The following is a 26,076-nucleotide window of genomic DNA, read 5'->3' as shown; positions in this document are numbered from 1 at the left end:
TCAGATTTAATCAAATTTAAATGCTAAGCTATTTTCCCAACTTCAGGTGTTTTGAGACTCGTTTAAGCGGCACCCTTGGTGAAGTTTAAGTCATTTGGCCACAGTTTGTTCGTCTCTGACAAAAGTTCTGTTTTGTTGTTTTGCAGTCAAACTATTTGTCCCAGATAACCACAGTTAGTTTTGACCCAGTTTACAGCTGAAGCAACACACTTCTGGTTTCACCTCTTTTTGGTTGCTGCTACTGATAATCCTCGTCTGACATTAATAACTGGCTCTTACACAAGCAGAAGTTCAGTATGCTTTCCAACTGGTTAAACCAGCCACACTCAGGACACAGCTAATCTCACTTTAGCAATAACAAACCCGTGTCGTCAAGTTGGCTTCACACAGGAGAAAGTTTACCAATCAGTTTGGTCAGACCTCAAATCCCCTGAATGAACTAAAATACACATTACTACACAGGAAGTTGTTTTTTCCCCCCATAAATAGAATGCAGTAAGGTCCCTATGAAAATATATATTAATTATGGCAATATAGATGTTAATATCTACATTATATATATATATTGCACATTCAGTTTACCTTTAATACTTACCAAATTATGAAAGCAAAGTGAATAAACATTTCATTTTGCTTTTTATACTTATTCTTTGATTTTGTAATCACAACAAAACTTGCCTTATATCAGTATGGCAGGGGGAAATATATGGGTTAAAATTAACAACATATTGCTTTGGATCTTACTTTATTCTGCCTTGTAGATTTTGGAAAGTACTTGTTTTTGTGCCTTTTAAAATTAATTTTAGACCTTTTTTGGGCTTTATTCACCTCCTAAAGTGACCATCTTTAGATGCCACATTTAATGTCCTTAAAAAAACTATTTATTCTAGAAGTGTTTTTAATAAGGAACAGCAGTGTTGTCTACTACCTCACCTGCGACGCACAGGTGAGACTTTCGGACGCCCTACTTTTTTATTTTTTGTCTCATCTTCTGCCCTCGCGGTGGGCGGAGTCAGCCGTTGGTGCTGGAAAAGTCTTTGGCAGGGCGGAGGACGGTCAGAGCTGCTTCGTGAGCGGAGGGATAACACCCACCTGTACAGCACAGCAAACAGTCAAAGAAAAGAAGCATTCAAAAAATTCCTTTTTCTCTCTCCGATCGTTTCACGTTTTCCTTGAGTTTTTTTTTTATTTTTTTAAGTCGTTCAGAAACTTCTCCGAGGATGACGGACGCCTTAATACCGAACGGCATAAACGACAGCGGAGGAACTCTCAGCTACTTCAGAAAGGTGAGCTTTGTAACTGAAGGACCCTCATCTAACCGGGCACTACTTTTTCCTCAAATCTTGAGAAGGATATATAGCAATATTTAATTCCGTGTTTTCTTTCTTTCTTTTTGTGTGTGACTAATTTAGAGCAAATATATATATAATATGTATATTTTTAAGATTTTTTGACATTTTTTAATCATAACTTTACCTCTCATATCACTTGTTATTATTAGGATTAAAGCCGCAGGTTAGAGTTCAGATGCTAGCTAAAATAGTTTGATTATAGCTAGCTTTTAGCCTCAGGTGCCTGTGGGGGTGCATGCTCCAGAAATAGCTTTATCTCCACAATGATTATCAGTTTCCTGTCAAATGTGTGACTCCCCTCAGTGACTAACACGGCAAAGCCACAGTTGGGGCTTTAACTATATTTTACTCACTTATTCTGTTTTATCACAGGCTAACAGGAGCTCATAAATAATGTATTTTTTTTCTTTTCTAATGTCACGTGAACTGTCCAGCTTCACAGATTGTGCTGTTTTCCAGAGCTTTGTTTAGTCTGAGGTCTCAGGAGAGACAGTTGGCAGAGCTTGAGAGATTATCTAATGTGTTTTTACTGAGTTTCCTGCCTGCCTGCCACCCTGCAGTCTGTGTCTTTATGATTTCACATATACACGGGTTACCCTCCACACACGGGCCTTTTTTTTTAATAGAGCCGTCTGTTTAGATGGATCTGGTGAGCGTAGCTTTTGTGCCTTTTAAATCCCCTGAATCCCCCTCTCAATGCTGTCTGGATTGAGGCTCTCTGCCATGCTTCCTGTGTCTATAAAAAGGTCAGTGGGAGGCAGGGTTTGACACAGGACATGATGGAAAAACCCACAAAATATTATCTTGATGTCTGTAGGAAAAATCTAGCTCTACTTTTATGTGACTCATCCTTCTATTTGTTGCATTTTTCTAATAAATATTCATTGCCTTTTCCTTAATTTTTTGTATAATAAAAGAAACCTATTTGAAAACTGTTAGATCCAGGGTGAACTTTGCTTCCATTTCTTCATCCTCCTTCTTTTGGGTGAAAATGAGTTGAATGATTTGTAGGGCTTCGCTGATGTTCCAGGCAGCTGTCTTGGGTTCAGGGCATCTTTCCCAGCTCTCCACAGTTTCACCTCCTTGTCCGCCGAGGTCTGACCGGATGGCTGCTGGAGGATGGAAAAGACGGCAGCTAAAACCGCCAAGTCGGCATGATTCTCCTCCTCGTCCTCAACTCCAGCATTGACGTAGCATTTGGACCGAGGCTGTTCCTCCGCCAGACCGCAAACACAAATTGACAACATGTGCTGTGGTTTATGAAGACGGGGAAACTTTCCCTAAGCGGCATTAATGCTGGAATATGGGCAAGTGAAAGACCTAGATCAGATGCTGACTTGGTTATATTTAGTTTGATGAATCGAAGCCTGATGTGTGCCGTGATCAGACCCGCTCCTCCCTTAAATCATCTTATCGATTGTTGGTTTATTGTAGTTCATAAATGGGTCACGGCTGATGATGATCACCACTTGGATAAACCAAGCATCCCATCAAGCATTGCTCCATATGTTCTTGATGAAATACTCACGTTGATTGGCTGCTGGGCAGGCTTTGAGCTGTGTTCTCATGGAGTGTTTCGTGCCCTCACAGAGGAAGAGTCTCAGTGTTTGAAAGTGCCAGGTTTGGGTTCAATTTCCCGTGCAAATAAATTCAGTGAGGAAAGACGGCAAGCAGAGGAAAAACTTGATCTGCTCTTTGGTGATGAAACGTGGTTGTAGAAACCTTTGGTTGACGTCGAGTTTGTTCTGTTCTGACTCCTAAAACATCGACCCAGATGTCGTCTGTTGGCATTTTTCAATTTTCCCTTATTCGTTCATATTCTAAACCCGTTTTGTCCGTTTCGGGGTCACAGGGCTGCCGGAGCTTATGCTGAAGGCAGGGGGCATTTTTGAATTGTGTACTAAATTTAGAAATAGAAACTTGCTGCTATGGTAACTATCAAACATATGCCACTCCCTCGTCCTCTGTCATGAGCATACGCCTTGCAGCGACGTAATGATCAAACGCCGTCATGCTGCCATCAGCCCACGCCCGCTTTACATTGTGTGCTTAGTGGTGCCGTCACTCTCAGGAAAAGGTCCTGCTCCTCCGGGTCCGGCCTGGAAACAGCTGTGTTGTGTCATAAACACGGCTGTCCTCTGCTGAAATGCTTACTCTGGATTAGCAGCGTGGTGGAAGAAAGGCATCACGCTGCACCTAGAAGGTCAAACACGACCTTTGCTGAAGGCAGGAAATGTGTCCCTACAGGATCACTGTGACTTCCTTCATCCTGTTCTGCTCTGGTCTGCCTAAAACCTGGCAGCTCGACAACATTTAAGGGACACAATCATAAAAAGTTTGATATCAGAACCTTTATTGAGCTTCGGCATCAGACGGCGGAGTGGCAGATAGGAAGCGATGACGAGGCAGCTTGACTGTTGTTGCTGTTGCTGAAATGACGTGACAGCAGCCCTGTAAAGCTGTAAGGAGACATTGTTTATAGACTCTAAGCAAACAGCATTAGAGAAATATTGGTTTTCACGGTACTTTTCCAGGAAAATCATCTGTTTATTTCAGGACATAGCTCATGATGACAGGTTGACTCTAAAATGTTGTCAGGTGTCTTTTAAGATTGAGTTGTTGTTGTTGTTGTGTGTGAGTCACTGTGTTTCTTTTGGGTTGAAGCAAAAAAATCTGTAATTTATTCAGAAAAAATGAGTTTTAATGTAGCACAAACCTTTTTGAACATTTGTTTTCATGGTTCATCTTTATTTAATTAATAAGTCAAGTTTGAACTAAACGGGTGTCTTTCTTGAAACTGAAGTGTTCTTTTTCTTTTCTTTTTATAACGCAAACCCTTTTGTCTCCTGCTGATGACTGTAAACGGACTGGTTTTTCTGTGCTGACTGGTTCTCCCACATGTTGCATTTTTTTGTTTGGCCATGCAAATCCGACTGACCTTGAGCTGCGGTGCTCAGTTACTGTTGTGAGTGACGGCTCAGTGGACCGGGCAGTCCTGACACCGCTAGGGGCAAAGGCGTGCCCTCAATAGACACAGACGGGCACTTATTTCAGGTCAAAACACTCAGAGGAAATGTCCTAAAAGTTTTAAATTGCGTTTCTCCTCTTTGCAGGGATGCAACCCGCTGGCGCAGACGGGACGGAGCAAACTGCAGAAAGAGCGAGCCGTCCTGAACCAGCAGATCATCAAACAGATGAGGATTAGGGCCGGAGCTGAGAACCTGCTGAAGTGAGACGCCAGTCACGCACAAGTCACTAAACGGGGATCTTTCCAAAAGCCTTCTTGCAAATTAGGAGGGAATGTTCCAGAGAGGAGGGCGTTAGGATCACACCTGTCGGGAACATGCAAACACAAATTTGAAATTGTTGTGCAAGAGGAAACAGTGCATCCGTTTGTTGGTTCTGTCCCTGAGGGATGCATTTCCTTTTATTAATCTAAAACCAAATTGATTAAGTCTGATGGCTTCAGGGGTTAAGATTCTGCTCAATGTTGATTTCAGGTCCATGTAACCTGAAAAAACAAGAACTTTTGTTTCGAGAACTTGTCTTTTTTATCCTTTTTACAACACATTAGCCCCTTCCAGAGACCTGTTTTTAATGGCCTAACGCCCCTTCATTATGTCCAGTGTAGGAGTGTTGTTTTAAGCAGATGTGCCTCTGGAGTCTGACTGTAGAGCTGTTGTGCATGAGTGAGGACCGGACCCCATGAAGGAGCACCTTTCTCGCTGTGCTGTTCTTTGCGGGGGCATGGATGGCTTCCTCCGCTCTGTGTGCTTCACCAAACCTGAACATTTGTGTAGCAAAGCTTCTGTTTGTGACAAAACAACACAGAGCTGTGGTGGAGTGACCCGTGCTGGAGTCTGTCTACAGCGGCTCCAGATCGCATCCGCCACAAATCAAGAGGAGCTTCTTTAAACCCTCTCAATAAATTCACTCCACAAGTTTGACCTTTTACACCTGAGAGGCATATTATTCTAAAATCTGGACGCTCAGACAGCTCTCAGCTGTTTGCTCTGAAATAGAAAAAAAAGTAAACAACAAAAACAAGAAAAAGACGGTAAAGTTTGCCTTCTAACAGATAACTAATATGATGGGAGTAAGATTTTAAATTGATAAACACGAAGGCATGCTTAGTCAGGGGGCCAAACAGAAGGGCACACGTCTTTATGTCTTCGTCTTTTCATCTTTTCTGGTGGAGTTTGCCGTTCAGCTGCTGAGAAATCCAAAAATTTTTCATTCCTTGTTATTGAGATGCTGGCAGGTATTAACATGTCTGTGAGCAGATTTTATCACCACACTGACGACATTCTGCAAACCGCCATGTGTGAAACGGCGCACAGGCTGGCGTGCAGTCGACACCAAAGCTCTGGTCCGGTTCTACCGTAGGTGTGGTTCAGGGTCCAGCAGCTGCATTAACCACTGCAGTGTGGTCTCCAGTTGTGTGCATTCGTGTGTCGGCCTGCTGACTGCCTCAGTTCTCTGCATTCCTCCCAGAGCTCACATAACTCACTCAGAAAGCACTGGGGGGGGGCAAAGGCGTCTTTTAGCCTTTTGTTGCCGTCCCAGGAGCCCAAAGGCCCGTCTGGGTTCAGATCAACTACAGATCGTTTGTTCACAGAACGATGATCCAAATCAAATCTCTTCATTCTTTTTCATTTAGATGGTTTTATTTACAGGATTTCTTTTTCTCTTCTTTAACTCATTTGGAATCCTTCAAAGATCAGTGCGTGGATTCTTTGTCTTTTATTTCCTTCAAACTCATTAAAAGAACGTAAAACGGAAAGTATGGGATTGAAGCCTGTCGATGGCTATTAAAGATGTCTATCTGCAAAACACGTCCATCACAAGAGGCACTCAGCTCCAATCTGTGTGTTTCTCTGCTGAACAGGACAACATTAAAGGAAAAGTTGTCAACCTGCCCAAAGCATGAAGCAGTCTTTCCAGAGGACAGAAGCAGGAAGACTGCAGTCTAGCCGCACTCACTGGCATAAAGAGCGGTTCCCACGCACCGCATGATGATATTAGTCATTTCAATTGGTTTTTAATCACAGGCTCTGAGCTGGTTTGCATCTGTTCTGTCCAAAACCGCAGCACTTCCACCGCTTTTTCCTGACGCAGCCTCCTCTGAAACCTGTCAGCCAAAATGACGGGGGCAAGCTGTGGTCCTGATGTTACCAGGATCTTATATTCAGGTTCTGTGGGAGTCCAACAGGAACATAACAGTGTTCAGGAACCTTTTCTAGATAAATATTCTTTGTAGTGCCAGGGAAGGTTGCAGTGAACTGACCAGGCAGTGTTTGTGTTTTGCTTTCCTGTGACCCGTCACCCTGAAGCACGGATTTGGTAAAGAGGACTTTGTGTTATCTTGACTGAGCGATGTGCACGTTAGCTGCACGTCAAGTCGCACACAAAGACTCCATCCGTGATGACAGCTTTATCTGCCCCAGTGCAGCGACCCAAACCCGTCTCCATGACGCTGATTTAATAAAAATAAATAAAGGAAATTTGTACCAAAATATTCTCACTGAAAATAAGTGACACATTTTCCTGCAAAATGCTGCAAAAAAAACCTTAAAAGATCAAAGATTAATGCTCATTCTGTGCAAAATGTAGTGTAGAGAGCAGCAGTCGCATGCTGTGTTAAGCTTACATTCTTTTCTGACCCCTGACCTCTGACCCCTCTGACACAAGCGTTGCCTTATTGCCCTGAACAGCACGTTTGCAGGAGGGAAAGTGTCACGGCTCTGCAACAGAAGCTCCCTGCTGTAGATTAGCAAAAGAAATCTGTTTTAACAATCAACTACACGGAAGTTTTCTTCCAAGTAAAACAGAAGATGTTTTCTTTTTGCTCATCTTTTATGTCGTATATTGTTTTCATTTTCTGTTTTTCTTTCTTTTTAACTTTAGTTCAGATGTTTGCACAACTTGTTCTTTAAATAGTTCAGGCTGATTTCTTGCTGGGAAGTGCAGTGGATAATTAATAAAGTCTTTCTTTCTTTTGAACAGTAAGTCAATGTTCATTTATGTGAAGAGAATTATGATTAACCATGTGTCAGATGAAGTGGAGGTCATACATCATTTTTAACACATCATGTGATTGCTTCAGTGTTTCCTGTGACAGTTTTGGTCATAAATCATTATATAGTTGTTATATTTATAGCTATTTATTTAGAATATGCATTACTGTGCAGATTGGCTGTAGTTTGAGTTACTATTCTAAGTATTTTTGATCAGAGCAAAGAATAAGGCGGAGCAGTCCAGGAAATTCCATCCAGCTCCTGTAATGATGAGTGTTGTGACAACAGTGATGATTGGCTGACAGAGAAGAGCAGAGGTGATGAAGATGCAGACAGTAAAGCGGCAGAAGTTGAGGATGATGACAAAAAGGATTGTCAGCATGATTGTCACCTCACCATACTGTCCCACACAAAGCTTCTGCGGCTCCATCACTGATGAAAACAGGCACTCTACTGTCCAGCAAAAGCCACGACCCACGAAACGGAGAGCAGTCAATAAAATGGTCTGTGAGGTCATGTTTGACAAAGAATATCACTGGCCCCAACTCTTTGAGGTGAAAAATGCCAAACGATGCCATGTTGCTGCAAACACGCGTTAGACCAAATGCATCTGCATGTTGTGCATGTGGTACTGGATGCTTGGCGACCTTTCATACAGTCTAGGTGTGATGATCATGGATGTACAAGGAGATACAGAGACTAAACTATCAGCTTGTGTTTTCTTCCAACACGCTAAAATCAGGTCTTAGTAATACTGTCCTTCATCTTGATAGAATGTGTCTCCTGTTGAGGATAGTTTAACACATTAAGTTTCATGGCTGAGTAGCACTGGTTTTCTTTTAGGCTTGTAGACAGCGTTACCATTTATCAGAAACGGTTTTTATGTTTGTCAAAGCATAAAAAGCAACAAAAGTTTGTATATTTACAAAATAATACAAGGTAATTCCTCTTTACAGTAAGTTCCTAATGCCTACTATTGGGTCCTCAGGTGCATGTAGTCCACTGTAGTGGACATGTCTGTAACTTTAAGAAAAAGTTATATTTTTGCAAAAAACGGTTGAACTCTCTTTTTTTCCATGTCCTAAGAAGGATAAAAACACTTGACCCAGGAAATGAAGGAGCACAAAAACGTTTCAAATAATAGGACTGAGACATAAAGTAAAATTTTCTCCTCTTTCTCTTGTCTCTTAACCGTTTTTAGAGCGACGTCCAACAACAAGGTCAAAGAGATGGTCCTTCTGGAGTTGAGTTTTGTAAACTCCGACCTGCAGCTCCTAATGGGACAGCTGGATGCTCTCAACAGTTCAGTGGACGTCTATCAGAACAAACAGTGAGTAAAGTCTGTCTCGTTTAATACATTTGCACAGTGAAACGCTCATTAAAAGTGAGAATTATTGTCATCTTATGTAGCTTTTTAACGTTTTTTATTTTTATTTAAAGTTTCATGATGACATAATCCACAAAATGTAGAGTTCCCGTGAAATCCTAAAATACAATCTCTTGTAAATGGCCAGTAAAGTGTTTGTATATGTCACTTCCTTTAGTTAACCCAAGTTCTAAATGAAACAAAAAGCAGAAGAACTGGGACAGGTGGATGTGACACCTCAGGGTACATTTTCAAACTGTGATTCAAAAGAAAGATGCTTGAAGACGGAAGGGAGACAAGAGGCTTGTGAAGGATGAGTTACACATTCAGAAATGCCAGAGAGTCAGTGGAAAGCTTTGCCAAACTGGACTGACAGGCTTTAGTAGCACGAAACACAAAGCAACAAGGATAAGGTATCACACACACGTATGCAAACCATGATAAGCATCTCATAAAAAAGCGTCCTTTCATTGTCGGGTGTGGCCTACTGTGCGAGCGATTAGAGCGCTTCTGGAGCTTTCTTTGTTTACAGACCCGGCAGATATATTGTGTGTCGGTAAAAAAAATACTGTACGAAAGGAAGGAGGATCCAATCACGTGTCAACAGAGCTTTAAAAAGACACAAAAGATGTGTTGAGTGACGCGGAAACGCCTGTGGGTGTTAATACCACAAGCATCCCTCTATAAGAACACAACCCGCTTCTGAAAATACAACAAGAAAGTGTCTTTTTTTTAATTGATGGGCATTATAATGACTTTAAACCTCTTGCTTACTTATTTATCCAAACCATATTCTTAATTGTCATGAGTGACTTGCACACAAACAGAAAAAAGTCTAAACATAGGTTTATTGTGCCGCAGTGGCTCATGGGACCACAGCAGAGTCTTAAATATCTGCATTAGTAATGTTTGCACCACACTTTAAAGCCACAAATTACACGTATGACCGTGCTTCCACCAAACCCAACATGGGCTCGTGCAAAGGTGTCCGAGTCAGCCCAACCACAGCAGGTCAACAACACCAGGACCACAGGCTGTGGAGGGCGGGAGGGCCGTGTGCTGGTAGCCGTGGTAACGGCTCAGAGGGTCCCTCACTCAGCTGTTACGTGCCCGCACAGTGCAGTCCGAAGATCAAGGTGTTTGTTTCCCTTTGTTTGAAACCCAAAAGGCGAACTTGTGCTCTCGCTACCGTAAGCCAGATTAGTGAGTTTGGCTTATGGATCACAGAGCATAAGAACCGGTTTAACCTAGTTTCAGCGAGTCGGGTAGTTGGTCTGTGACATGACAGACGGGCATGACTCCCCACCTAAGACGATTAACTTCTGTCACCAGAATCCCAGCAGACAGTATTTTTGTGAAAGTGTTTTTATCCGGCGTGCCGCAGCTGGACAGGTTTTTGGCTCTTTTTAACCCATTTAGAGCCTCGCAGGTTTTAAATCGGACCGTTCCTCACGTTTACTCATTTACTCTAAAACATGTTTGGGGGGGGGGGGTTAAGTACAAAAAGTGACATCTAGCATCTTTGTCCAGACAGTTTCTGAAGAGTCAGTGAAATCTGAGTTGGTTTAGGATTGTTTCTGCCTAATGGTAACTTTTTATTTATTTTTCCTGAAAAGCGGCAAACCTCAGTGGCATATCTGCGGGTTTGTTTGTGTGAAAAACTGTAACCCTCCTTAACCTCCTGACTACCAGGAACAAAGGAATGTTATCCAGTCAAAATTATTTTACAATTCCCAGAGCCAAACCCCTTCCCATTTGGTGTCATTGAAGAGCCTCAAATGTCCTCTGTGGATACAAAGACAAGGGGTAGAAATGTCCTCTATAGAGGACACATTTTTACTGCTGGTCGTCATGAGGTTAAGACGGTCCGCCTCTGGGAGTGTTTCTGCTCTAGTGCGGGGTGTCAAACTCATTTTCACCGAGGGCCATATCAGCATAGTGGCTGTCCTCAAAGGGCCAAATATAACTAATACATGTAACTAAATGTAATGAAAATGCAACTACTCCTGAAAGTTGAATAACTCATTTATTTATTTATTATACCTTTTTAAAGAGACAATTACAGTTGCATAGAAAACATATGTTTGCTTGTTACTTTAGCATAAATCCTTTTACATTTGATTCTGTCAGGTTACGTTATATGGACAGTGTTTAAGTCCTAATGTATAGTTGCCCGATTCGATATTTCAAGTCAGATTCCCCCTAGATATGAATAATTAAACACCAATTTTTATTTTTTATTCTAAGAAATTAAAAAACTTTAATGCTCTCGCGGGCCACATAAAATGACACGGCGGGCGACATTTGTCCTGAGCCTGGAGTTTGACACGTGTGCTCTAGTGTTACATGGGATTAAACTGATTACAACCTCAGTGTCAGCCTCTTAGAGACGCACCCGCTCACCTGCTACCAAGAAGCATCCGTGGACAGGTGTAAGCCTTCAACAAGCACAAAGAAATCCGCATATTCACACCATTCTGAGCATGCTGAGAAATGTGTGCAGGACTTTATTCACAGCAGGTAATTAATTGCAAATGATTCGCCGTAGAAATGGTCCTTGTTCTTTTCTTAGAATGAAACACAAGCGCACAGTGACGTGCAGGAACGCACACAAGCACTTTCTCCTCACCTTTCTAAGACTTTCCCACAAGTCCCACATCCTTTTAAAAGCTTGCTTCTGCTCTTTTTTTCTTCTTCTTCTCACTCAAACCAGATTCAGCTGGTTTTGAGGAATGAGGTAATGTTACTGCCCGTGCACTTCACCTTCTGTACGCCTTTAAAAATCCCATTAAACATTTGAAGCTTCTGTTTTTAAGCTTTAAACTGAACAGAACTGTCAGAAATGTGTATTTATCAAAATGAAAATGTAACATTTTGAGCACAGTCACATGGATATGACATTATAGAGATGAAAAGCCACAATTTATCAGAATAAAAAAAGATTTTTTTAATTCTTTCTTTAGTATGAAACAATAAAAGTCAGACATCTTTTTTAATATACTTTTTGTTCCATAACCTGAAACCCTACTGGCAAAAACAAATCCATTTGGCATTTGAACTACCAACTCTGTCCAAAATTGATGCTCTAAATAAGTCAAAGATCTAATAATTGCTAATGGAATCTCCATCTGTTCCACGACTTTCCCACAGTTTTCCCACAAACCAAGTGTGGAAATGGATGTGTGTGTGTTAAAAAGGAGGATTTTCTTCGGCTTTAAACATTTCAATATCTTGACAGAGTTGGCAGAACAGACGAGTTCCTCCTCAAAAGCTCCGCCTGTTCCTCACTAGAGGAACGTCTCCAAGTCTTAATGGATCACAGTCCAGCTCCCATACTGCTGTCAGAGTTCTGGTTCATGCGGGTTCTCTGTGACTCACAGAGCCAGCCTTCCACAGGAATGTGCTCTTATCAGCCCGTGATGAATGAGTGTGAGTGAGGAGTTCTTCATCTGGACACCGTGTTTCTGACAGCCTGTTCTGCAAACACTGTACTCGGCCTGTTCCAAACCAATGCCTCACAAATCCCACCGTTTGTCAAAATGCAGCATTGCCCCGCTTTGAGCCTCGGGGGGGGGGGGGTCATTTAGTTGTCCTTTACTGCCTCTCAGAACAGCCACTGGCTCCTGGGAGGGCATGTTTCTCGTAAAAATCAGGCTGAACCTGCTTTCCGTCTGTCGCTAATGAGAACCTTTGAGTCCTCACGACTAGAAGCAGCGCTCCCGCTTTGGCTCAGATCAAAGCAGAAGGTTTTATGGAGCTCCCTCTAACTTACTTAAAAGTAAAAGTTACCTTTTGAGAACTGTGAGAAGAAATGCTACATCCGTTGGGTAAATGGTGGATAAATGCCTTTTCTAAAATTAAACCAGCACTAAAAATGAATAAAAATGTGAACTGACACTACCTTCCATGTTGTCAGAATTTCTTTGTTGGCACAAATGCATCTTGATATTTATTTTTATATCGTTGTGTTTTGCTTTTAGGGAAACCGTCAACATTCCCTTGATTGCTTTGGGACTGAAGGAGACAAAAGAAGTGGACTTTTCTGCTCCATTCAAGGTATGACCGAACCTTCCTGCAGATAGAAACCTAAACACCCACTTCCAGATAAAGTTGGACATTAAAACATTTAAGTCTGTGTTAACTGGCAGAAAACAACAATGACAGATTAAATCTGAATTTTTTTTTTGTTCAGAAGTTGGTTTTAAGCAGTGTTTTAAGGGGACAACAAGAAGTGGCTGATGGAAGCATTTCTGTCTCATAATTAAAAATAAAAGTCAATACCAGAAATGCTTTTTCATTTTCAAAATGAAGCTGCATTCATTGACTCAAAAAATAAACGAAAAATTAATCAGCCAAATGGCTTTTTCTTTTTTCAACAACACTCATTAAGTCACTTAATTAAAATGATAAAGAAAATGTTTTTTTCAGATTTCATTTTCCAAAAGTTCTCTAGTAAATGTAGCAAAATTAAATTAGAAATATCTAATTTGCCCCGCGTCCCCCCTGGAAATGCTGACTGGAATTGAAATATTTTACGCTTTTTGCGTGTGGATGTGAAAACGAAAATGCAATCCAATCTTTGCTTTATTGCTTGAAATATGTCACAGAATGAGCGCTGTTGAAGTAAAAAATGAAAAAGTATTTTGGAGGGTTGGGCCCTGTGACGGACTGGATAACTGTCCAGGATGTCCTCTGCCTTCGCCCACAAGTGGCCGGGATAGGATTGATTTATTTTTTATTTTATTTTTGAGTCAATTGATGCAGTTACATTGTGAAAATAAAAAAAGCATTTCTGTTAATCCATTTTAATTGTCAGATTAGATATTTCTAACTGAATTTTGTTACACATTTACCAGATAACTCTTTGAAAGTAAAATGTATAAAACCATTTTTTTTATCATTTGAATTCACTGATAGAACGAGCGAAGAAGAAAAAGAGAGAGAGGCCGTTTGGCTGATTGAATTTTTATTTTTGAGTAAACGAATGCAGCTTCAATTTTAAAATGAAAAAGCATTTCTGATATTGACTTTTATTTTTAATAATGAGACAGAAATGCTTCCATAGTGGCGGTACTCTCTATCATGGAGAGAATTTTGAATGTAAATATTGATCAATTAAAAAGAAATACTTTTTTGTTTGCGTAGTCATATGAAATAAGAGAGGGAGCTCAGGTCAAGTCTATAGATACATTTAGTCACTGTGTACTTGGTTATTTTAAAGGTGTACAATTAGGACATTATTTTAATTTGATTTAATATTAGGCAAACCATGTAACAAAAATGTCATGGAAATGGAAAAAACTAAGTGATCCAACAAGCTCACTCATGATTGCCGACTGTAGTTTCCCTAAAAACCTGACTCAAACCGACTCGGCCAATCACTGTCAAGAGATTTAGCCACATTTCGCGATTGCCAGAGGTGAGGTACGCCCTGTACATGACATCACACCCTCTCTGTCCAATGGCAATAGATTGTAGCGATGGTCACAGACACATTAAGCCTGCTGTCAGATCTGGCAGTGCAAGGAATTGTGGGATACCATTCACTTCGGCTGTCTGGATGGATCAGGGTTTTGCCCTTAGTTTATTTATCCTGTCATTTTTATTTATTTCTGCACCATGACTGAGAGGGAAGGAGATGATGATGACACCCTTGTGTTGAAAAACATTTTCAGCGCCTTCCGACTGATCTCTCTGTTAGACCAAGGATTTATAATAATTAGGTCTTAAAAAAAACAATATTAAAATGAGAGTTCCAGAGTCTAGTATTCGCAATATTCTAAAGAGCTATATTTAGATGTGCCTGTATTGAGTATCTGCCCACTTAAAGCACAGATTTTAACCAAAAGGGAGACAAATTTCCTCAAAAAATAAATGGCTCCCATCCTCCAGACTTGAGTATTTTAGGTTAGAATAAAGTATTTGGGTCATGGCGTCTGTTTGCTGCTCACCTGCCGCCTCGTTCTTCTCAGACACAACCTTTAGGCTGGAATAGCTCTCCCTCGTGAGCCTGAGTGTGTTTGGCATCATTCCTGTTGGGCTTATTGCAACATTCTGCAAAGCTCCTTCAGTGCTTTGGCAAGGTTGGCAAATGTCAGTCTGTCTGTCAGCGCGGATCAAGTCATCGTGAAAATCCGGCCAGCAGATACAGAACCTGTTGTTCATCAATGGCACCTTTACGGCGTGCTCCTACTTTACACACGAGTGTTCATGGCGGTGTGTGATTTTATGAGCTGCGTCATCCCGGCTCAGGTTTTATAGGCTTGTTGCTATGATGCACATTTGTTTAGCTTTGCCATTACATATCTGATATGGTGTCAAAGCGATTGTACTTCAACATCGTTTTTTCTGAGCAGATTTTCCTTGTTTTTTGCAGGACTTTATCATGGAGCACTACAATGAAGATAGCAGGAAATTTGAAGACGAGATTGCTGACCTGATGGACCTGAGAGAGGTGTTTATCAGATTCCTGCTTCTTAAACTGAAGATCTAAACTCGGCAAATGCCATTTCCCCTCACATTAGTACAGTATTTCTGAGTCATATCTGAACCCTAAAGCACACTTCCCCCTCTGCACCCAAGCTTCACTGTGTTTCTACCAACATGTTCAAAAGTAAAGGGAAAGCTGCCTGTAGTCATGCTAATCGTTCCAACTGGTTACAGCAAGAGCTCGGAGCACGTTAACCACTCAAGTATTTCATGATTATAGACTGCTTGCTTTCATGTCTCAGGCATGCAGAACCCCAAGTCGGAGCGAGGCCGGGGTGGAGCTGCTGGAAAAGTACTACAACCACCTTCCAATGATAGAGAGCCGATTCTTTGCTCCGACCAACCAGACCGGCATCTTCTTCACCTGGTGAGCCACAGCTTTGGTTGGTTTTCACTGGAAACGAGTCATGCTTTATGAAGGAGGCTAATCTGTTCTTGGTTAGCTGTTTTTAGGAGTCGGGGGATCTAAAAAACCTGGGACCCATAATAAGTCCTGTGTTAAAGCAGGCCTTCATGGCTCACTTCCTTAGAGCTATCATATGTAAACAGAACTGTGCCTCAGAAATACTTCAGATACTTTTATGGTTGAGTGTTGAGAATGTGGTTTGTTCAAACACATTTACATTTACTCAGAATCTACAGCATGATGTCAATATTTTTAACATTTAAAAGCAGAAACCACGAATGTCTAAGAATATTGAACTTTAACCCTTAGACTAAGCAACAAACATGCGTTTATTTTGCCTTTATTTTACAGTTTTTTTCTGGTTGAGTTAAACTTAGGCAGCTTCTTCAGGTTCTGCCTAACAAGGAGGTGCTGATGGTTCCTGCTTTGTTCCGTAGGTACGATTCCTTCACCGGAGTGCCCGTGTGCCAGCAGAACCTGTCTCTGGAAAAGGCCAGCATTCTCTTCAACATGGCCGCCCTCTTTTCCCAGATCGGAACCCGCAGTAACCGTCAGACCACAGCGGGCCTGGAGGAGGCCATCTCGTCCTTCCAGAAGGCTTCAGGTATGCAGTCGGGATTATCAGATGTAAGGTGCGGTATGTCAAACATTCAGGGGAGGGCAGTCTGGCTGGAAGGAATTCCCTCAGGAGAAATGCCGACAGAAATAAAGTGGGAGTCCCATTGTTGAACATGTACCAAGAGAACGATTGTCAGAAAACTTCCACCAAATTATTACCTGACAAAACAGCTGTTAAAGCGCCATAATTATATAGTAATGATAATAATAATAATAATTATAATAATGCCAGATTTTTTATTCTAAGAATGACAAGACAGACATTGTTCTAGTTTTAAGAATCCCATACATTTTAGTTTTAAGAATCCCATACATTTTAGTTTTAAGAATCCCATACATTTTAGTTTTAAGAATCCCATACATTTTAGTTTTAAGAATCCCATACATTTTAGTTTTAAGAATCCCATACATTTTAGTTTTAAGAATCCCATACATTTTAGTTTTAAGAATCCCATACATTTTAAATACTAGATTTTTTAGTTTACAAAATCATTTTGTGCTTCAAAGACGCTGCACGGTACCTGGTGACCTGAACGCAACCTTAAACCATTAAAAAACACAATTTTCAACGGAGAAGGCAGGTGTGTTAGTGGGCTGTGCTGGAGCAGCAAACTCTAGGTGTCTGCCTGCTTGTTTTCTTCTGAAAACGTGATCTTAAACCGGCTCAGACACCAAACCCCAGACCAGAGAGGTTAAGGATCTTAAAAGATCAGCACAGCTTTGAATATAACTGTTCTCAATTTACAGAAGAAAGTTTTTAGTAGATTTGAAAACCCTCAACTGAAGCAAACACTTAAAACCCCTTCACTGCAGCCTCCTCTGACCTCCCGCTTCCTCTTCAGGTATCCTGAACTACCTCAAGGAGACCTTCACCCACACTCCCAGCTTCGACATGGGCCCAGCCATGCTCAGCATGCTCATCCGCCTCATGCTCGCTCAAGCTCAAGAGTGCCTGTTTGAAAAATCTGTGCTGCCAGGCACCCGGAACAAGTTTAACGCTATGATAAAGGTCGCCCAGGAGGCTGCAAAGGTAAAAAAGAAAAATCCAACCCCAGACCTCGCAAACACCTGTATTTAACTACATTTTAATCTGCTGTGATGCCGTCTTTTTCCTGCTAGGTGGCAGAAGTCTACGATCAAGTCCATCAGTGCATGATCCAGACGCAGCTCAAAGACAACGTGCCGCTGTTCTGGTCCACCATGACTCAAGTGAAAACCAACCACTACAGCTCCATGGCGCATTACTTTGTGGCAGTGGCGCTGCTGGACCACCAGTGTAAGGGGAAAAGCTTTATTATGCTCCGCCCTCCCCGTTATCTCCAAAGGCTGGCACACGCCCCGCTGCCAGTCCCTGTTGTGTTGCGTAACAGCCGTCAGGATCCACACAGACCGTTTCCTGGAGTGATTGACACAACAAAAACACTCAGAGCAAATAAAGGGGATGTGGGGGGGGGGCTCTCCCAGCAGCTGACATGATAGAAGGAACAACGTTATCCAGCTCATAAATAATGATGGTTTCAGTTTGTAAAGACGGGCTTTGTCTTTTACAGTTGCGTTAAAATGGGAGAGGCAGACTTGAAAAGACGCTTTGAAAAGCCTGATGTAATAGCTGGTTCTGGAACCGAACAGAGCTGAATAGAAGGACAGCAGAGCGATGCAGCCCAGAGTCGGTCAGCTCATTAACAGATTCCTGTGTGGAGCAGCAAAATGAAGCCATTAAGCCCAGAACTGTAGACAAGAAGGTAGTAAACGGATTGAATCCACAGAAACTGGCAGATCGTTCCTGCTACGTTTGGAATTTTGATGAAGCTTCCAAAAGCCTCTTAACTACCCGGTTACCATTGAAAGTAGATTAAAAAAAGAATTGGTCTTCATGGATTCCTATCGATGGTATTATGATGTTTTTGTTTGTTGGTTTGTCAGCAGAAGTACATTTTTGGTGAAGGTTTTGAGCACTGTTGAACCAATGGATGGAAGATTGTGTCCTGATCTGAGTTCTATCCGTCTGTGTTTAGTGGGTCCCAAAGACGACGAGGACCACCAGGAGAAGACATTTTCTCAAGTGTACGATCAGTTTCCTGAAGGATGGACTCCTCTGGACGTGCTGAAGCAGACGGAGCTGCGCGAGCGTCTCGGTAGGATACAACAGCACAGCTCTTAACCCGTTTTCCTTCTCAGCTTTTTAACTTCTGCTGTGAACTTGTCTTTGTGTCTCTAGGCAAAGCTCACATTCGTAAGTCCACCAGCGGTCACGAGGAGGCGCTGAGGATTTTTGACATGTGCCCGAACCTGAACAATCACGATGTCCTGCGGGACATCCTGAAGACCAGCCACTATCACTCTCTGGACAAGTACACCGAGTTTGAAAATGAGGAGGAGTTCACAGACTACATGGAAGCCCCAAACATCCTCTGTGAGTCTAAGGCCAGCTTGAGAGAGAAAAACTACCCGACTGTCGGGTCAGTAGAGTCCCTGTAGCTCATTGGGGGCTGCTGGTGACGGACAGCACATCTGGTTCCTAGCTACAAGCTTTAGCCATCCTCTGTGTTTGTAAAACACACTGCAAATGGTTTCACGCAAACGACACCGGAGATGTCGCTGTTTTACGCTCTTTGACATACCGGAACAATTGGACGGTTTACGCAATCAACAGGAAGAAAAGCGACTTTTTGAAAAAAAGCCTATCCCATTATTGCAACTGCATCATGGAGCCTATTGAGCAGAAGTGAGAGGTCCACCTGTGTGGCTGTTGAAGCTTATTTTAACTGGATGTTTTTATTCTGGCTTAGGGAACTCATTCATCTCTTTAAAAAAAGCAAAAACTGGAGAAGGAAAAGCTTCAATTCAAAGTTTCTTCATTTCATTTTCTGTATTTTTTTTTCTATTTTAATTTTATCATTTTGTTTTCACTTTTTTTTGTTTGGCCACTGTTTACTGCAGTTACCAAAAAAATAAACACAAAAATAGTCGAATAGCTTTAAAAGCCCGGGAGAAAAAAGGAGTTCTCCAGGGTTAAGAATGATGAAGGCGACTTTACTGGTTCCACCAAAACCTTCTTGAGACCAGAGTCTGTGGCACTCTGGAAATATTTGAGCCTTCTGGGGCTTTAATGGCTTTGGGTTTTCGTTCTGATGCACTTCCTGTAGCTGGTATTTGTCCTGCAGCTTCATCTCTGCACACTGGAGTGAGTCCGCGGCATCCATGCTGCTGCTTTAGTCAGTTGTGGTGTTTCGGTTTTCGTTAGAATTGGCTCTCCGTACGACCAACAACAGTCGGTGAGAAGTGATGCTCCTCTGCCAGAAACTGAACAGTCTTTTCAGCGACAGCAGCCCCACACCCCAGCGGAGCAGGAGTGTGGGTACAGCAGCGGATGATGTTCACGTTCTTCCCTGCCAGCCCAGCGTTTCTGCACAACAGTTTACTGAATGTTGGGCTGCAGCGGTGAAGTAAAAGTGTCTTTTGTTTGTCTCCTCCTTTAGCTAAAACGGAGCGTAAAGCAGAGATGGAGACTCCTTCAACGTCAAAGGTGAAGGTCAAAGACTTTTTCCACAGACTGGTATGTGGGTTACTAATATTTTCTCACTCACATTACGCTTTCACACCCAGAGGTTGGTTGATTCATCAAGTGACACAATTTGGCATCAACGTTGTGCCTTTTTTTGTGCTTATAGTTTGTGTTGCTGTAGTTTTTGAATACAACCAACCCAGACTGAACCCCCAGAAGGATCTGGTACATTTTAGATGTGCCCGATCCTCCTGGAGGCAAACACTAACACTAACGGGATGTGGTGTCGGCCAAAATCTACTTATTGTGGTTTATGCTGTGGGGAGCAGAACTGCTGCTGAGGGTCAAATATCGGGACTGACATTTGCTGCTGAATGCTGTTCATCCATTTCAATGATAACCACTAAACGTTTCCTGTTTCAATAAATTTCTGAAGCTAACTACGTAATACAAGCATCTTCTGACTGTGGAGGTGGTTGATGGGTCTCCTGTCATCCTCTGATCTGCCCACAAATATACAGAACCTTCTATAATGCCAGGTTTTCTTCTTTGGCTAATGTCAAGGTTTTATAAAAAGACTTTACTTCGTGAAACATGATAAAGAATGTTAATAAATCCGTAGACCAATAAAAAAACACATTTTTTCTGGTATTTATCTGTGTACAGGGACAAGAGTGTGGATTTAGATTATTTTTTCCCAAAGCTGCTATGCTTTTTTTCTTCTTCTCATTTTATTCCTGAGCACTGATGCAGGTTTTTTTTCTCTAACCATCAGCTGCAGATGACAGATGTTTCCATCAGCTCTATTTTGGTGTCCTTGTCCTGCTGAGTTATTGAATTTTCTTCACTCTAATTCCATCCATGCTTCACACCTGCTACTGTTCCCATCTTCCCTTTAAATGTTTTAGAGCAAAAACCAGGTCATGTTGAGGATATGTTTTCCTAATTCAGCTACATAACAGGAGCCAGGAGAGATCACAGACTTCCATGAATCTTTTTTGAATCTTTATTCTTTGAACGACTGGGATTATTTTTATTTTATCCTATTTTTATTTCCCTTTAAAATAGCAAATGCCAACTTGCGTGTAACAAAGTCGAACAAGTAAAAGAGAAAAAAACAACGACACACAAACATGAAAAATAAAAATAAAAAAGTTCAATTTCCACTTTGGTTAAAAGCCAAAGTATAAAAAAAAGTTTCATTTATTGTGTAAAATGACCCAAAAAATCCTGATGTCATAACAGCAGCTCCTTCCACAGTTTTATTTTTCATTTAGCAAAAAGTCTCAATCTTTTCTAAACAGAGGGGGGGTTACGTTCTTAAAATGACCCACGACAGGTGAAATCAGCTAGTAGTCATCTTAATAGATTTCAATAATAATAGTAATAAGGCTGTAAATCTCTTTTCTCAGACATGAGCATTGAGAAAATTAAATCCAGCATCACAGATTAAATAGATCTGCTCGTGATTTAAAGGGTCACGCAGATTTGCCGAGCTGAACGCATTCCTGACAGGAGACACGGAGCAGAGGAGATTGACTGCAGCCAATCGGGACGCAGAACTCAATGTGCTGTGAAATAAATACAATTAATGATATTCTCGACACCTTAAATTTAGGATTTGTTGTTTAATAAAACTTCAGTTTTCTAGATTCCTGGGATTTCTTCAAGATAATCCAGTGTAAATGAAATGTGTGTCCAAACAAACAAACAGAAGAATGAATGTCAAATCCATTCCCATTTAAGTTTCCTAAAGTTCAGCCCACTGTTGTTTTTCCACATCCAAGGAGTCCAGAGGGAACATTCTAAGAACATTCTAGACACTGGATGGTCACATGACTTGTGTTTCCACACATTGGACTGAAATGATGGACTGATCCGCTTATGCTGACATCACGTGTGTGTCGTCTGCTGATGCACTTTTCTTTTGTTATAGTAAAATAAACCTACCGCGTCTGAATCCGGATGGTGTTTCTTAATATTGATTATCGATTTAACTCATTTTAAAATGATTTTTCTGATGGTAAAAAGTTTGAACAGCTTGGCTCAGACAGATCGGTCTGGCTGGATTAATTGTTACGGCCCCAGTGACGTCACGCTCGCTCAGTCCAGTTCTCTTAGACAGTCGGTGTTCAGGAGTCAACCGATTGCTATTATGAGGTTGAATAACAGGTCACGTGTCAGAAAGAAAGCGCTTCTTACTCAGGGTTTTCAGTTTTCTGCAGGCTGCAGAGAACAGGATATGAATGTCTGGAGACGCCGCATTAACTCTGCTTACCGTCTGTGTCCACTCAGGGTCCTCTCACAGTCTTTTCTGCCAAGCAGCACTGGACACCCCCACGGACAGTGAGACTCTGTCCTGAGGGGAGAGACCTGGGTTTTACCCTGAAAGGGGGATCGCCGGTGCAGGTGGTGTCCCTGGACCCCCTCTGTGTGGCCGCTGTAAGTTCAACACTTCTCCTTCAGTCCAAGAAAGAGAAATGAACCCTGCTTCTATTTGTTGTTTAGAAACGGAGCAAAAAAAAAAGAAAAGATTGACATTTCTGGAATGTGAGTATAGACAGAATGAAACCCACAAGATCCTGTCTGTTCAGGTTAAATGAAGCAAATCTCCAAAACCAGCTCAGGACCCCCCCCACTGCTAGTCTGCTTACTATTTTAATTAAGAAATGGGGAGTATTTACACTCTGCAATCCTTTGTAGCCTGACGGCTCATTAAGAGGTGCTGACAAAGAGCAGACTCTTATTAGGCCCAGCAGGCCATACGCAGACACAGATTAGGAATATTACATAAACCCAACTAGGCCAGACTCTGAAACTTTAATGCCACAATCAGCCAGACCTTTATAGAAAAAAGGAGTCCTTCTATAGGAAGGAAGAATGTAGAGATGCTGGAAATGCAGATGGACCCCATTAGAAAACAGGCTGCCGGCGGACATGACAGAAACGCCTGTTCAGGTTTCATGCGGTCTGAGGATGTATAGAAGGACCTGAGGTGGGCTTGACCCGTGTAGACCCTCCGCTCTGACCTAGTTCTTCCTCTCTAACCCCTGTTTCTTCCTCTGGCGTTCTCAGAAAGATGGGCTCAAAGAGGGAGACTACATTGTTGCCGTGGGCGACACAGAGTGCAAATGGATGGGCATGACCCAAGTGATGCGCCTGTTGAAGGATGTGGACGAAGAGGGCATCAACATCCAGGTGGTCAGCATGCTGGACGCCAACCCTTCCATGGTACGCACCGCACCGCTCTTTCACTCGCCACTTGGCGCTCTAGAAGGGGGTGTACATTTCCGGAATCCAGGGAAATTTCCCAGAAGTCTTTGTAGCCGCTTCCCCAGCTCCAGCGGCTGTAAAGCACTTTTCGTTTAAATCAGCACAAAGAACTTTACAAAATAAAAGCGTATTTCAGAAACCACAAAACAAAAGGATTCACACACGACAAACTCTTCTCATTAAAGTGTAAAGAATAACTATAACCAAGAAACATATCAACATGAAAGTATAAATGTTACAATGTCTAAAAACAAGCAGCCTAAAGGTTGAAATAAAGCGCTAAAAGCAGAAAACAGATCTATCATTGAAAGGCCCAAAGTATGAGTTTAGGTTGTTGTGGTGTTACAAGCAGAAAGCAGCTCTAATTAAGACTCTTCTGTGTCTAACCAGCCGGCCAAGAGCGCCACCTTCAGTGGAAATCTGCCCAAGACCTACTCCATGATCTGCCTGGCCCACGACGACGAGGACAAGAACCCCAAGACCCGCAAAGTGGCCAAGAAGTCGTCGTTCCTCAGCTGGGGCCTGAAGAACAAGGTGAAGAGCACCAGCACCATCAGCCTCCCCACGGCCGACTACTCCGGCAGCCTTCCCTGGAACAAGCACCCCCCCAGCTTCCCCAGCTCCAGCGCCTACAACAGCGAAAGCTTATTCTGAGTACGGGACCCGCCGGCTGTGCTGTAAGTGCCTCTCCGTGCTTCCACTGCTGCTCGGGCGCCACGGACTCAACAGCGTACAAACATACTCTGCCTGCGACTGTTCCCGGTGCCTATGTGGGTTTGTCTCCTGTCCCGTCCCAGCAGAGTTCTGAACTGGGAGCCAAAGCTCTCTGTGCCATCCCAGCGTGTGCGGCGCAGTTCCTGTTATGTGTGGGAACACGCAATGTGTCCAACTGCCACCTTAAAAGTTACACAAAGACGACTTTTCCTTTGACTTCTACAAAAACGACAGTTTGACTCCATTCATTCCTGAGGTGGTGGTTGTTAAGAGGAAAAGAGGCTTCGTGTTTTAAGATGGTTCTATCCTTGAAATTAGATAGAAATGAAACATTTTTACTCTCAGACGCTGTCAAACTCCCTCTTTTTAGAAAGTTCAAACTTAGAAGCGTCGCAAAAGTCGCCGCCGTTTGAACTGACGGACCGTTGAAGTGGACAGGTGAGCCCACCAGGTGGAGCTCAGTGCTGCAGTTCCGTGTTTGTGTGGGATTCCTCCATGTTTGTTCCTAAAGAGTCGTGTATTTTCTGTATATTCACATTTACTGAAGCGCACTACAAAAAATGTTAATACGTCATATTCTTTGGTTTCTCTTTGCGTGGGGATCACTTTAGAATGCAATATCTTCTAAGCTGCTAAATGTCACCCATGTGTTGGTTTTGTGTTTTTAAGACGCCGTTTCAGCGGAGTGCCATGCAACACGAACACGTTACGCTCACACGCCAGGCTCTTTTCTCGTCCGTGTCTTAACAGGAGATCTGCATTACTGTGAACCTCATTGTGTCTCTAGAAGGGAACCGTGCGGGCGGACGTTCCGGCGCCGCGCTCGCTCGGACAGCCAACACAGCCGCCGTTCGGGTTTTCAGCTATTCGTCTTTCTGTCACCTTTTTACTGACACTGCTGTGTTGGACTACCTCTTTATCTACAAAGTAGATTCTTTTACACATTTGATAATCAAATTATTTATGTAATAAAGAATAAATATATCGGAAAGCTGTAGGTGTAACGTCTAGTTTGTTCAAGTTTTAAATTGTTGCACAGTGGATTTCTTGCTCACTTGGAGGAATGTATTTCATGAACTTAATCCTTGTTTTTTTTTTTTCATTGTTACACTATTCAGTCAATGTAAACGTTTTAAATACTAATCATGATTAGGTGTTAGCAAAAAGATTTGTGTACTCGTTTTGTCTCAAGTGCCATCTATGTCGGATCATCAAGTGAAATGTCAAAACTCTAAAATTGTGCAATGATTTTTATTTGCTGAAGGAAACCGTTGTAAGCAAAGACTGTATGTGTCGGCCTCTGTTCCTATAGCGACTGTGTACTTTATCACCACCTTTTCTGTCATGTTCAGTTTATTTAGCTCCGTCAAACATTGTGCTGCATTTTTGCTTCTCATGTGTAAAACGTCAATAAAAATAATTCAAAAAGAATGTGTGAGATATTAATGTTTTACAGTGTTTGTCTGGCTTGGAATTTGACCAGAGGAAACCAACGCGCACATCATTTCTGAGCCATCTTGAGTCTTTTTGAGATCATCTTAATCCCAGAGTAAAGAAATTCCTTTACTCTGGGATTAACTAAAGGAAACGGGATTAAATCCCATTGAGTTTGTTCAGTTTTTCCATACACAGACTGTAAGTGACTGAAGGTGGGGCCATACTGTAATGCTGAAGTTAACAAATTTTGTTTCAACGTATTTTTATAGTTTTTTGACCTGTGACTTTAAATCATGACTTTTTCAGAGAGAAAAAAAAGCTTCTTTACTATCTAAGCATGCGTGAAAATGTCATTTCGTAAAACAAAATCATTCTTTTGTTTTTTAATAGTCCTTTGTTCAGTCTCCTAAATTGGACTCTACCGCCCCCTGGTGGTGAGCCTTTGTCACGAAACACTGCCGTTGCTAGGTAAACTAAAACACTCTCTGATTTGCTGAATCAAAGAACCTAAACCAATCAGCGTTGTTTTTATTTCGAGGTCACATCTGCGCTTAGGCGTCTAGTGATACAAGAGTTTTCCCAGCAGGCATCTTTATAGTTTGCGTTCTGCTGTTTCCGATCACTGTTAACAATCGACTCGTTATTCATTTTAGTGCGTTTGAAACAATGTGATTTTTATTTATTGGTTTTTCACGAACGCTCGGTAAAGTCGAACCGATTACTAAAACTGAAGCTTAAATTTAAACAAGCTAGCTTGTGGTGAAAAAAAGTTTCACAATGTTGAAGCTTAACTTCAGAAGGAGAGAAAACAAGGAGGAGTATGTAAGTGCCTCGCGCTCTAAAAATGATTATAGTTTGAGTTAGCTTGACTGTTTGGTAACGTACCATTCATAATCCTG

General features: G+C 42.0%; 2 protein-coding genes across 5 annotated transcripts in view; both read left to right on the top strand.

Moving 5' to 3' along the window:
* Nucleotides 1-1,050: 1,050 nt before the first annotated feature.
* On the top strand, nt 1,051-25,171 carry rhpn2 (rhophilin Rho GTPase binding protein 2). 2 transcript variants are annotated; one of them, XM_011494057.3, is made up of 15 exons: nt 1,051-1,286; nt 4,466-4,581; nt 8,571-8,699; nt 12,716-12,791; nt 15,112-15,189; nt 15,467-15,591; nt 16,068-16,234; nt 17,091-17,278; nt 17,368-17,524; nt 18,264-18,383; nt 18,467-18,661; nt 19,728-19,774; nt 22,049-22,195; nt 22,829-22,984; nt 23,417-25,171. In XM_011494057.3, the coding sequence occupies exons 1-15, from the start codon at nt 1,221-1,223 to the stop codon at nt 23,678-23,680; spliced, it is 2,031 nt and encodes a 676-aa protein (XP_011492359.1). In that variant the 5' UTR covers nt 1,051-1,220; the 3' UTR covers nt 23,681-25,171. The 2 variants fall into 2 exon arrangements, with proteins under 2 accessions (XP_011492359.1, XP_011492354.1); XM_011494052.3 differs by having other exon boundaries at nt 19,728-19,804.
* Nucleotides 25,172-25,255: 84 nt separating this feature from the next.
* cep89 (centrosomal protein 89) overlaps nt 25,256-26,076 on the top strand; it is a 61,971-nt gene continuing 61,150 nt past the window's right edge. For all 3 annotated transcript variants that reach the window (XM_020700748.2, XM_020700744.2, XM_011494064.3), the window contains exon 1: nt 25,256-25,999. In XM_020700748.2, the coding sequence (XP_020556407.1) occupies nt 25,998-25,999 (2 nt within the window). In that variant the 5' untranslated portion in view covers nt 25,256-25,997. The remainder of the gene's footprint in view (nt 26,000-26,076) is intronic.

Source organism: Oryzias latipes, chromosome 3 (assembly GCF_002234675.1).
Source record: "Oryzias latipes chromosome 3, ASM223467v1".
Taxonomy (NCBI): domain Eukaryota; kingdom Metazoa; phylum Chordata; class Actinopteri; order Beloniformes; family Adrianichthyidae; genus Oryzias; species Oryzias latipes.
The sequence above is the reverse complement of the archived record's forward strand: the minus strand, read 5'-3'. Positions and strand labels throughout refer to the sequence as shown.

Coding starts and splice junctions, on each gene's coding strand:
- rhpn2 (XM_011494052.3), top strand. CDS start 1,221: ATGACGGACGCCTTAATACCGAACGGCATAAACGACAGCGGAGGAACT. Junction 12,792..15,111: donor ACTTTTCTGCTCCATTCAAG/GTATGACCGAAC, acceptor TGTTTTTTGCAG/GACTTTATCATGGAGCACTA. Junction 15,592..16,067: donor ACCGGCATCTTCTTCACCTG/GTGAGCCACAGC, acceptor TTTGTTCCGTAG/GTACGATTCCTTCACCGGAG.